At 34.1% G+C, this 13,266-nt stretch overlaps 1 protein-coding gene across 16 annotated transcripts in view; it reads left to right on the top strand.

Annotated features, from left to right (window-relative positions):
* Positions 1 to 13,156, top strand: part of ARHGAP12 (Rho GTPase activating protein 12) — a 128,265-nt gene extending 115,109 nt beyond the window's left edge. For 15 of the 16 annotated variants that reach the window (XM_054660958.2, XM_063781576.1, XM_016962937.3 and 12 more), the window contains 8 exons: positions 1,558 to 1,656; positions 5,081 to 5,183; positions 6,621 to 6,737; positions 8,708 to 8,806; positions 10,140 to 10,217; positions 10,319 to 10,453; positions 10,696 to 10,798; positions 11,614 to 13,156. In XM_054660958.2, the coding sequence (XP_054516933.1) occupies positions 1,558 to 1,656; positions 5,081 to 5,183; positions 6,621 to 6,737; positions 8,708 to 8,806; positions 10,140 to 10,217; positions 10,319 to 10,453; positions 10,696 to 10,798; positions 11,614 to 11,788 (909 nt within the window). In that variant the 3' untranslated portion in view covers positions 11,789 to 13,156. The remainder of the gene's footprint in view (positions 1 to 1,557; positions 1,657 to 5,080; positions 5,184 to 6,620; positions 6,738 to 8,707; positions 8,807 to 10,139; positions 10,218 to 10,318; positions 10,454 to 10,695; positions 10,799 to 11,613) is intronic. The other variant, XM_016962933.3, reaches the window with a different exon arrangement.
* Positions 13,157 to 13,266: the final 110 nt, after the last annotated feature.

Here is a 13,266-nt window from a genome sequence, read left to right as displayed (position 1 = left end):
ATTCCAGAAGGGTGTGGTTACAGAGATCCAAGACTGATTTTGTGGACAGCCTTCCAGATCCCAACCTCTTTTTGTAGTCTCATGTCTCAGGGCTTTCCTGTTTTGTTGTGTACACAGATTGGTTTAATTGCTGTTTTCCAAGTGGAGCCCAGGTTTTCTGGTTTGTCTGATTTTTACTCTTTATTGTTCTGCCTCGAGCACCAACCCATGCCAATCTCTCCGTGCCAAATGCTCCCTTTCTTCCAAGACTCATGACAAGCATCACCATAATAATGAGGCTACTTCTTTATTTATAACAATAAATATTTATTTAAAAATAATATTTAGTGTACTTGGGTTATCATTTGTCAATTATTTCTCTCATTAGATAATTACAATTTTTTTCTTTTTCCCTTAAGTAAAGAGACTATGTTTTTCCTTTAAATAAGAACCTATAACAGAGCAGAGTATCTTATGTGCAGTAAACATTCAATATTGGTAAACTGGCTTGACCAACACTAGAAAAGTGCATGAAAGAAGTCACTATTTCCTGAATTAGCCTTGTAGTTTCAAAAGGTAAATCAAGAATAAAAATGGTTTCATGGTCAAATAAATTTGGGAAGCAGTGTATATTTTATTCCTATCTTAGAAAATCACAGTGCACCCTATAATATCAAAAGCCTGTGACATCTTGAAGGAGAGAATCTAGTTAGATTTTCTTCAATCCAGTATTTTCCAAGTTAATATTATATACCTTTTTCAAAAATTTATTTTTTGAGGGTACCTTTTTAAAACATTATTTGTGAAACTATGTTTGAGGAATATGTTTTTCAGAATGTTGTTTGGGAAGCATTGCCATATCTTCCTCTAGGAAAAAAAATCAGTTTTTAATCGGAAAATGGGAGGAGTGCTTTCCACAAATGTGTCAAAATTCTTCCTCACTTAAGTGTAAGAAACTGCAAAACAGAGATTGTACATAAATTAGTTATTGCCTTCATATAGAATAAACATAGTATTCTTACTTCAGCTCATGATCTGACACTTAATTTAGTAATACTTCCGCCCAAAAGGGGTGTGACATTTATGCCTGCTCTTTGTACTAAGCCATTATATTTACCTACAAAGTAGGAAATATTGAAAGTCTTTATGTATTCTTTCTTCTGTATTTTTTAGCCAGAGAGACAGAAAAAAATTTCTCAGGTTGTGTAAAAATGTCATAGATTTTATTTCTTTATCCTAATTTAGAATGCACCACTTTGATACTTGAACAGATTTTTAAGTGATAAACGTACTAGTTTCAGCAGGTTTTATGGCATTTGTGTGATGGTGTTTGGGATCCTAAATTACTAGATTTTTATGAGAATTTATTATGAGAAACAACTTTTTTTATTCAACTGATATTATTGTAAACCAAAAAGGTATTCCATAGCCGTGTAGTCCTTTAACCTTGCATCATTGTTACATAATATATGGCAGCTACTCTTGGTGGTTTTGTTAACTTTGAATTAAAGGTATTCATGTATTTTGCTGAAAGCACAAACCGACCATACTCTTTTTTCTCCCTGCTTTTCTCTAAAGCTGAAAACTCGTCAAGGAACAGAACTGCTAATTCAGTCTGACAGTGACACTGTTATTAATGATTGGTTTAAAGTTCTTAGTAGTACAATCAATAATCAGGTATGTCTTTGACTTAGGTAAAATTTTTACTTCAGAGCTGTTTTTCTTTTTTTTTTTTAATTGCTTATTGGATATCCAGATTGCAATCTATATGTGAAAAGACACTTTATATGTGTTTGACAGAGATGGAAAAAACAATGGTCAATTTAGCAGCCTCCCAGGGCTGGTGAATGATTTAACATTCTCACTTATGTGATGTTTGCTACCAGTGGATTTGAAATAATGTTCACATCAGGCATTGGCTGAAAAGAAATAGTTCAAAAAGAAGGGGTAAATGGTGCTTACTACATAGTATTTATTCAATAACTGAATGAGTTGGAAATAATACTATTTGGTGGAAGAAGTCTGAGGCGAGCTTATGAAATGAAAGAAGCTGTAGTCTCTTCATTAGCACTTTTTCTTTTCTAGTGACAGTTCTCTAGTTTTTCCGCCCCTCCCCTCCAAGCTGTTCAGTACCCTTGTGTTCCTAGTATATTTCTTCTTCTTTATATACAACAACCAAAAATAATCCTGGGTTTATATTCTGCAGATATGTTAGTAAGAACGTTAGTAAGCAGCTGGGAGCTGTACTTTTTTTTTTTGAAACAGAGTCTCGCCATCACCCAGGCTGGAGCAGTGGCACAGTCATAGCTCACTGCAGCCTTGAACTCCTGGGCTCCAGCAATCCTCCCATTCAGCCTCCCAAGTAGCTGGGACTACAAGTGTGCTCCACTGTGCCTGGCTTGCACTTTTTTATACTCTGTATTCTCCTTTTCACCTTTCACCATATGGGGACATGGCTCTTCATTGAGGATCATACTATATTAATGAAAGAAATGAAAGATACTACTGATAGGAAATAAAAGAGAACTTTGCCTCTTCTAGCAAATTAGTTATGAAGCTATATATAAATTCTTCCTTTGTAGTTTGTAATATTGCATGATATTTCTGAATCTTGTCCTTTCTTTTCCGTTTATTCCTGAAACCATGAGGGCAGGCCTTTATATCTTAATACCAAAATAAGAGTAACCTCCTAAACAGTTTTTTCCTTATTTAATCTCACCTATCACTGATTCATCCTTAATGCCATTGCCATATGAAACTTCCTAATGTCAATTTTCTAATCCCCTACTGCTCAGAAACTTTCTGTGATTCATTAAAATTCAACGGTGTAGGCCCAATCTCTCCTTTCAAAATGCACCTTCTATTTTACCCAATATGGACTTTCAGCTCTAGTCACAGTAGTCTGTTCACTGTCTCTTGAAAGCAAGTATGCGTGCATTCATTTAACAAATATGTGAATGCCTTATGCACTGGGGACATAGCAGCACACAGTCAGATACTGCACTTTCCTAGGCTGAGATTATAGCCACAGACAGATGATTATTCAAGACAGATAACAGTTAATAAAATGAAATGTGGTGAGTGTTACGATGGTAGGGGTGTACAGCATTCTGTAAAAACACCGATTAAGTAGGGGCAAACCTAGTGTATTAGTTAGGGAAGGCCTTGCAGAAAAAGTGGATTTTTGTTTTGTTTTGTTTTTTAATTGAGACCTACAGGCTCAGGGAATAAGCCAAGTGAAGAGAGATGATTTTATACACACACACACACACACACACACACACACACGTTTCTTTCTTTCTTTTTTTGAGACAGTCTTGCTCTGTTACCCAGGCTGGAGTGCAATGGCATGATCTCAGCTCACGGCAACCTCCGTCTCCTGGGTTCAAGTGATTCTCCTGTCTCAGCCTCCCAAGTAGCTGGGATAACAGGCACCCACCACCACACCTGCCTAAGTTTTTGTATTTTTAGTAGAGATGAGGTTTCACCATGTTGTCCCGGCTGGTCTCGAATTCCTGACCTCAAGTGATCTGCCAGCCTTGGCCTCCCAAAGTGCTGGGATTACGGGTGTGGAGCCACTGCACCTGGCCTATATTTTTGATTAAGAAATTTTAAAATACATACTGTTTCCAAAGTGTCAGAAGATACCAAGGACTAAATGTAGCAAGAGGTGCAAGAACTTGGCAGGGAAAATTACAACTCTTTATTGAGAGACACTGAAGAAAACCTAATTAAATGAGAAGTATATTCTGTTCATGCATTTAAAGATTCAATAATGTAAAGATACAATTTTCTTCCAATGACTTACAGATTCGAGATTTTTGAATCTCATTTAAAATCCCAGTAGTTTTTCTGGTAGAACTTGACAAGCTTATTCTAAAATTTATATAGAAATGCAAAAAACTAAGAATACCTAAGACACTCTTGAAGAAGAAAGTAAAAGGACTTGCACCATCATATGTCAAGTCTTTAAAAAGCCATATTCATTAATAAAGTATGGTATCCGTGCAGGGATAAGCATACATACCTGTGAAACAGAATAAAGAACCTAGAAACAGACTCACGTACCTGTGGACACTTTATGCCAGATAGAGCACTGTAGAGGAAGCAGATGGTGCTGGTGCAGCTGGGAATCCAAGAAAAAACTGGAACCCTTCCTTAAACCATCCACAAAAATAAATTCCAGGTGGAGTAAAGATCTCCATGTGAAGGCAGAGCAAAGGTTTTTAGCTTTGAGAACTCAGTCATTCTTTAATCTGTACAAGCGACCTTAGTTATAGATGAGCTCTAGGATTTCTTTTCTTTTTTTTCTTTCTTTCTTTCTTTTTTTTTTTTTTTTTTTTGAGACAGAGTCTTACTTTCTCACCCAGGCTAGACTGCAATGGCGCGATCTTGGCTCACTGCAACCTCTGCCTCCCAGGTTCACGTGATTCTCCTGCCTCAGCCTCCCAAGTAGCTGGGACTACAGGCATGTGCCACCATGCCCGGCTAATTTTTGTATTTTTAGTAGAGGCAGGGGGTTTCATGATGTTGGCCAGGCTGGTCTCAATCTCATAACCTCAGGTGATTCGCCTGCCTTGGCCTCCCAAAGTCTTTGCTGGGATTACAGGTGTGAGCCACCACGCCTGGCCGCTCTAGGATTTCTTTCCGTTGACAACCATGAATCTGAAGTATGAGTCTTGTCCTGTTGTTACAGGGTAATACTCTTGTCAGGTCCATGTGTAGAAGTCTTATACTGTTGTCAGAGAATGTAGCTCTATTGTGTTTTTCACCATAGATTATAGCCTTAACCTTTTAACTGTTAGTGTCACTAATATACAGTTGATTAAAATGAGGCAAGATAGCCTCATCATCAGTGTAAACTAACCCATTATCCTGTGAATTTTCAGCAACAATTTCTTTTTTAAAAAAATCAAAATTGATGCCATCTAGGGAGAAAAAAAGTATTTATCAAATATCTAAGTCATACATACTGTATACTAATTGGTTTCCTAAAATTGTTTGGAAGAGTCATTTACAATAGTCATTGTGAGAATTATGCCATTCCAACTATAGTAATACTAGAAGTGTAATATGTGTTTGGGAAATATCTAACCAATAGGCAGTAGAAACTGATGAAGGAATTGAAGAGGAGATACCGGATTCACCAGGAATAGAAAAGCATGATAAAGAAAAGGAACAAAAGGATCCCAAAAAGCTTCGTTGTAAGTTGTCCTTTCCCTATTTTGCTAAGGATTTGTGCTTGTTCTCTTAGCTTTTTGAAGGTTTTAAATACATATATAAAAGCTGAATGGAATGTCCAATGTTACAAAAGGCTGTGCAGTTAACCAAGTGCAATCTCAGTGTGTCAGCGCTCTTTCTTCTTGTTAACTCATTATTGTCGTTTTTCAGCCTCATAGTATGCATCCTGTGGCATCACATTAATTTTAAGGTATTGTGCTACTTTCAGAGAAGAAGTGTAGTGCATTTCTGTTGAGGCCTCTAGGAAGCTGAACTTCATTGATTTAAAAATATATACTTACTGTTTAAGATTCTACATAGAATCTTATACTTTTTAAGAAGTCAAAAGTCATGGAATATGTACCATAATTTCCTACTGGACACCAGGCATCCATCTCTGGACTAGGATGTGTCTGTGCATGTAAACAGATGCAAGCATTTCTATCTCCAGATCTTACTACAGAAAGGAGCATAGCAAAAGCCAGCAGCTTTAAGAAAAGCATTTTCTAATGTTGGCCCCTTATGAATTACATTGCTTAAATAGGCCATTAGCTTTGTGACTTGGTACTTTGTTCAGTCTGTTTTAACAAATCCACATGTTTGAGAACTTTTTGGCCTTCATATTAACTGAATGATTAGAAAATCAGTACTACTTTTCTGTATTTCTAATGAACTTTAGGCCTATTACTGACATTGTCAACAGGTAGCAATTTAACATAAAAATGTGATTATTTTTTATTCTATATTATAGATTCTTCATGCTCTCAACTTCCCCCAAATAGAATTATTTTCAAGAAATATACCTTTTGAATTTTTGTTACTATAACAGAAAAATCAAGACTAAAGGCAATGGAGGACATTTTCCGTGTAGTCCCATTTGTAGCTTAGAGTACAAATAATTATGATGAAAGTTAGCTTAAAATACAAGTATAATAGTTATGATGGTTATATGTCTATATTTATATCTCTATATATTTGTGCGTATCTCCAGTTTTCTTGTTCAATGAAGATAGGGATTGTTTTGTTTGTTGTGTATTTTATGTATTTTTACTTTTTGGTGGTCATTTTACCTTCTAAAACTGATGGAGAATCAATAAAGATAAGTAGTTAATCATTTATGAAATAAAGAATATGTTAGAGTAAATTAGGGATGTCTTGGCAGATATACCATAGAAGGTACGGTTGTCATCTGTTTTTAGTGATAAAAATGAAATGTTTTGTTTGGTTTATAACTTTGAAATGGGGTCTGTGTTAATGTAATTCTTCACATCTTGTCCTTAAACCACATTAAAGTTAAAATAACTGAACTGTACTATGATCTTGACATATGAGGTTAATATGTTTTGCATGCTAGCTGGAAAAACTTGTATCAAAAAAACTTTATTTTTACAAATGCTCATTACCTGTCTTTTTGTCTTAAGCCTTTAAAGTATCTAGCATAGATTCTTCAGAACAGAAAAAAACCAAGAAAAACTTAAAGAAGTTTCTTACACGACGCCCCACTTTGCAAGCTGTTCGTGAAAAAGGTTATATTAAAGGTTGGTAGGAGAAGTATTGTTGATAATAATGAATATTGGCCTACGTCATAAATAAAATGTTTCAAATTAAAAACAAACATTTTCAAACAGTAAGAATATTATTCTTTATTCAAGTATTCAAGTACAGTGATTAAAAGACATTAAGTAATTAAAATAGTTTTTTTTAAAGTTTATTTTAACTAAAGCAGTGGACAGACATAAATAACACACTAAACTTTTAGAAAGCCTGTTTCAGAGGAACTACATGGATGTGATGGGTGGCAGACTTTTAGAAATTGTGACAATGAAAAGTTTAGTTTTGAGATGCAAAGACCACAATAAATAAGAAATTTTGAATATCACTAACAATAGAAAGAAAAATGAACAAATAATTTTTACCCTTGGCTGTCATTTAAGGTAACTGAAAAATTAGCATAAGGCGTTTTTTTCTAACTAATTTATTTGCTTGTTATTTCATTTATAAGCACTATAATGGACTAACAGAATCTTTTTTATAGGAAAATATTCTTTAAAAAAATCACATTACTTGTGTATGTAGTTCTTACGAGAGTGTTTAATTCCAAAGGCAAAATTTTCTAATACCTGACTTAAAACAATGGCATTTATTCGTAAATAAAAATAAAAGTAAAGATAATGTAGTCTATAATGTATATCTCTGTCTCTGATTATTATGAAATTTCTAACAAAGACCGTCTATTTGTGAAGCATCTGCATTAAAACACGCAAGCCAGTTTTATTAAGAAGGTATTTAAGGCCAGGTGCAGTGGCTCACATCTGTAAACCCCCCACTTTGGGAGGCAGGAGGATTGCTTGAGTCCAGGAACTCAAGACCAGATTGGGTAACATAGAGAGACCCTCTCTCTACAAAGAATTAGTTGGGTGTGGTGGCACACACCTGTAGTCCTAGCTACTTAGGAGGCTGAGTGGGAGGATTGCTTGAACACAGGAATTAGAGGCTGCAGTGCAGCTATGATTGCACCACTGTCCTCCAGCCTGAGTGACAGAGAAAGACTGTCTTAAAAAAAATAAAATAAAATAAAATAAAAAAGGTATTTAAGACTTCTAGGAAGAGACTAGCTGATTAATTCAAATTAGGTACTCTCCAATAAAGCATATGAATTTGTATGATGAGTTTAGAGTCTTTAAAAACTTAAAAAAAAAAAAAAAAAAAGCCTGGCAAATAAGTGAATAGAAACTGTTGCTAATTTGTTCACCAGGCCTTTTCCCTGAGAAATATAAACTGTTGTCACTTTATGTCCTTATTCATCACTTCAAATTGTTTGTTTTCCTGAACGTTTACCACTAATATGGAATTTCAAAACTGTTGGGTTGAAAGATCAATAGAAGAGTATTTGAAATGTATTTTGTGAAATCAAATGTTGGTACGTGATGGACGGACATATGCTTATTTTAATAGTTTTTAAAATAATCAAGTATTTACTAAGTGCCAGGCACAAGCCTAGGTGCTATGAATACCTGTTGGTGTTCAGGAACTACATGGTCCTTGGTCCTCGCCCTCATGAAACTTATACTCAAGTAGGAAGTAGACAAGATAATGTGAAATAGTAACAAATGCTGTGAATCTAACACAGTAATAAAATAGAATGTGTCTAGAACTGGGTTCTCTTAGGTAAGGATGGTCAGAGGGGTTATTAAAGTAGGTGACATTTTAGCTGAGACCAGGAGTGATAAGAAGGAGCCAAATTGGGTGGAAAATTGCTTTCTGCAAAAGCAGTAGAAAGTACAAAGAATTTTCAGGCAAGAGTGAGTAAGGGTGTGTATGAGTTTGGAAACGAATTGTTTGAAGTGAAAATGAAGAAGTAGGCAAGATGCATATTGCATAAGGCATAGGGCCATGTTAAACAATATTTGGTTACGCTGGATGTTTCTGTTGCACTCTGAATAGTTAGCCATTTCATGAACTGAATTTCAGCAAGGTGATTGACTTTTTAAAAATAAATCTTTTTCAGATCAGGTATTTGGATCCAATCTCGCTAATCTGTGTCAGAGAGAGAATGGCACAGTACCAAAGTTTGTGAAGTTATGTATTGAACATGTTGAAGAACATGGTAAGAGAAGGATTTTGATTTTTTTTTTTAACATTAAGCAAACCAGCTTCTTATTTTGCCATCAAAATTCCTAGAATTTTTATGATTTTGAGTGATGCAAACAAAAGTTCCTTATAGTCCTAAGATGTTAAGAAAATAATTTTGTTTACAAATACTTACATGTTTACACCTGTTTCAAATTAAGATCTCTGCAGGCATCTACTGAATGTTTGGTACTCACAGTTAATTAAGTATATGCTATTCTTTGATGCCATTTCATTTAAGCATTTGCTTAAAATAAAGAAGGTAGTGATTGTGAAATTGAGCTTGTTTTTAAGAAATAATTTGACAATGTATAAGATCTGAGGAGATTGTGTTTACTTACTAAGTTTCTTCTGTTCTAAAAATCAGATGACATTTTAAATGGTTAAGTCAACCATGAGATAAAAATTTTTATGTCATTTTCTGTAAAATAGGACAAACTAATTTCTATTGTGATTAATTTAAACATAGCTATAATATTTATACTAGTTTTATATACATTAGTAGTATATTGTAATCACATTAACTTATCTCTGTATATCATGAAAGAAATTTTGTACAATTAAAACACATAATTCAATTTGTAATTTCTGCCAGTTACAGATCTCTTGTCCCATTGACTCTTCTTGTCAACATGGCAATAGGGATACTACACTATTGTCTTAATTTGAAGCTAAATGAATAGTACATTCAATAATGTGCTTTAGTAAATTTGTACACTATTATCATTTAATGAATACCTGAAATTTCGGGGCTTAATTGTATGAATTTCAGATGATTCTGTTTCACATATAAAAGAAAATAATAAATTATAGCAAATTATGTATTGTTTTTATAGAACCATTAGTTTAGTGGTTATATTAAGTTTACTTATTACAAACACTTAATATGACAGATGCTTTCAATAAAGTTTTTACAATATGTGCATTTACATTATAAAATGGTATGCAAAATATGCATGGGCTGATTTTACCTGCTGACTTCCTTTAATTTTGAATTATCCCCAGATGTTTTCAGAAATTTGAAATTGTTAGTGTTTTAAGATTAATGAAACCATTTCCTTGAGCTGATTCACAGTCTATATGATGAGCAGAGTAGAATTATTGCTGTTTATTAAACAGAATTCAGAGCGAATCTCCATCTCTCTCCCCTGCCAAGCATCTACCAGAAGCCATTTAGAGAAAAAGAATATTTGCCCATTTGATTTTAGGCTAATGCAAATGAGTGGGAATTCTGACACATGCAAACGTGTTCAGAAGAGGCAAAGAAGTACTTTAAACACACACACACACAAATTATTATTGTCTCTTAGGTTTGGATATTGATGGGATATACAGAGTAAGTGGCAACCTCGCAGTGATCCAGAAACTAAGGTTTGCAGTCAATCATGGTAAGATTATATTTACTGTTGTTATTCAGATGCATCACTCATAACTTTTTGAACTGGCTTAAAGTAATTTTTTAAAATGTCCAATTCCTGCTGTTTTTCAGATGAGAAATTGGACTTGAATGACAGTAAATGGGAAGATATTCATGTCATTACTGGAGCCCTCAAAATGTTTTTTCGAGAATTACCAGAACCTCTTTTTACATTTAATCATTTTAATGATTTTGTTAATGCAATTAGTAAGTATGTAATTCTACTCAGTTTTTTCTAGATATTGAAAATTCTTTGCACAGATTAAGCCACCCAATTTTTTTTATCTTACTTTAAGCAAGTATTTTCAACAGATTGTTTTACTCCAAACATTTTAAATGTGACCACCAGATGTCACTGTGTATTACCAAATATCAGCTTCCAAACTGTGACATTGCTTTCAGTTTCATAAGAATTTGCTGTAAAATATCTGGTTATTATCTTTTTTCAGAGCAAGAACCAAGACAGCGAGTCGCTGCTGTTAAGGACCTAATCAGACAGTTGCCAAAGCCAAACCAAGACACAATGCAGATTCTTTTCCGACATCTCAGAAGGTAGGAGGACTGCCCAGTCATGGGATGTGGTATAGCACAAGGGGAAGCGGGAAGGCCTGTGGGGCCAGGGTCACTCAGACCCAGATTTGGATCCCAGCTATGCTACTTGCTGTCTTTGTAACTTGAAAAAGTTACTCAACTCCTTTTAGTATCAGTCTGTCATGGGTAAATGATTTGCTATGAAGAATACAGTAAAGTAGGTATTATATGTGAAGTATTTATGTAATGCTTAGCACATAGTAGGTGTTCAGAAATTGTTGCTAAGGTTAATATGAAGATGAGATTGGATATTAATTGAGGTGTATTAAGTTACCGTCATGGTTCTAGGTTACTACATAGCCACTTTAATAACCAAGTTCTTTCATCTGATAGAAAGTACACTAGAATACTAAAACAAAAAATCCCAGCTAGAGAGAGTTTTTTTTTTTAAAGAAATTACGTAAAATGAGTAAAATGGAAAGTTTAATCTCCACACCCTAATGAGATTTTTTTCCCATCAACTTAATGGAGCAGTCACTGTTACCTGAATTGTAACTAATACTTAAATGTTCTATTTTAAAAACTAAGCTAAAATATCACACATTTTAAGTTTGTTAGAGTATGCTTAATTGTATCTTTCAGCTGTGTTTATCAAAAAGAAAGCTTCACATGGCATTTAGACAGAATTCTACTTGGTTAAATAGTTTATGCATCACCTTAGGAAAATAAGTATTACTTCTCTTTTTAAAATGCAAACTGTTAGGTTTATAATACCATTTGAAGAATTTTCCCTCTCTTTTATTTTCTCTTTTAACAACTTCTTTTTTTCCCTTCAGAGTTATAGAAAATGGAGAGAAAAATCGAATGACCTATCAGAGTATAGCAATTGTTTTTGGTCCCACTCTATTAAAACCAGAAAAAGAGACTGGTAATATAGCAGTTCATACTGTGTACCAGAATCAGATTGTAGAATTAATTCTTCTGGAACTGAGTTCCATCTTCGGACGTTGATTCTTACTGAAGACAACCTGTGGAATAGAAGCTGGATTCCATCAGATTTCAAATGTTTATACACAGTGTATTTTATTTTTTGGACCAAGCAGTGACTCTTTGATTTTGCACTTTTTTTTTTGAGGGATCAGAAGGGAAGGGGAGAGTCGAGATGTGTGTTAGGCCCTCATATTTGCTGCTTTGTTGCAAGTTGATATAACTGCGTGTAATTATGAATTCATTTTATCCTGAATGTTTGCATTTCATACTCTGAATTTCAGTAAAAATCAAAACTTAAAATTCTAACCAGTCATATACACTGGATAATTTGGTAAGAAAACTGTATTTTTTTTCCCTGAAATTGGATAATGTACTTTCTTCTCAAGATTCATGACTTGATAGAACAATACTTTCAGTTATGTTGCAAAGGCTCTTGGGCATTTTAAACAAAATGAAGTATATCCATTTTGAAACCTGTGTATTTCTTTTTCGGGGTTTCTGCATGCAGTGGCAGTCTTAAGTGCCAAAATTCATTATAACCCCAAAATAACCCCTTGATGAAGGCTTGCTGTCTTTTACTGTGTTACACAGCATCCTTACTGGATATCTTAGTTGCTTGTTTGGGCAGCACACTAATATTACTTAAAACACTGTGATATACTGGAGTTTTAGTTAGTGGAAGTCAGTTCAGGGCATTTTAGGGCTGTCTTGCTATACTGAATTGTAGCTAACAATCCTAATTATATCTAGTACCATACTGAGTTATTGGTATGACCCTGTGGAAACACACATTATTTTATGTAAATATAGGCTAAAGACTTAATGTCCTTTAGCTTGTGTATATAATTGTGTTGTATAGTCTCAGAGTACATTCTAACCCTACATTTCTAATCATTGTTATTGGTAATCTTTTCTGTGAATATTAGGTTTCCTCCAGAAATAGTCCGTTATTTGGGAAAGTTAACTGTGTGCACTTTTAGATATTAACTACATTTACAGGCAAATCACTGTAATGAGAATGGTACTGGAAAAATACTGAATAGACTTTCTAAATGGCACATGCACTACAAGAGGAACCTTTTGGGTTATTTAATATGTACAGAAAATATTAGAAAAAATTTATTACAGAATTCTAATTCCAGTATGAATAGTGGAAACCCATCTGTAAATTAGATGGATGTTGGGTGGAAAATGACATTGCTAAATTTGAGAATTTCTTTTTACCTACTAATGTAGATTGCTTTGTATAATAAAACACAGGGTTTGGAAGGTTTTGTTACAGGGAGCATGGTCTGTTGAAGATTTTTAAAATGTATTTTTCTAGATTAACTTCTGTACATGAAATGTCTAATAAAACTATAAGAGGTTTAGAGATTTTTCCATTGGAAATGTGCATTTTGGTTTCTAATTTTTTTGTTTTTTCATTTACTGGCATACTCTTATACCTCATTTTTAAAAATCAACTGAATCCAATATTTCCTGTGGCAAATAACACTTTC

The sequence above is a fragment of the Pan troglodytes genome, chromosome 8, assembly GCF_028858775.2.
Source record: "Pan troglodytes isolate AG18354 chromosome 8, NHGRI_mPanTro3-v2.0_pri, whole genome shotgun sequence".
Classification (NCBI taxonomy): Eukaryota; Metazoa; Chordata; class Mammalia; order Primates; family Hominidae; genus Pan; species Pan troglodytes.
This window is presented reverse-complemented; position numbering and strand designations above follow the sequence as displayed.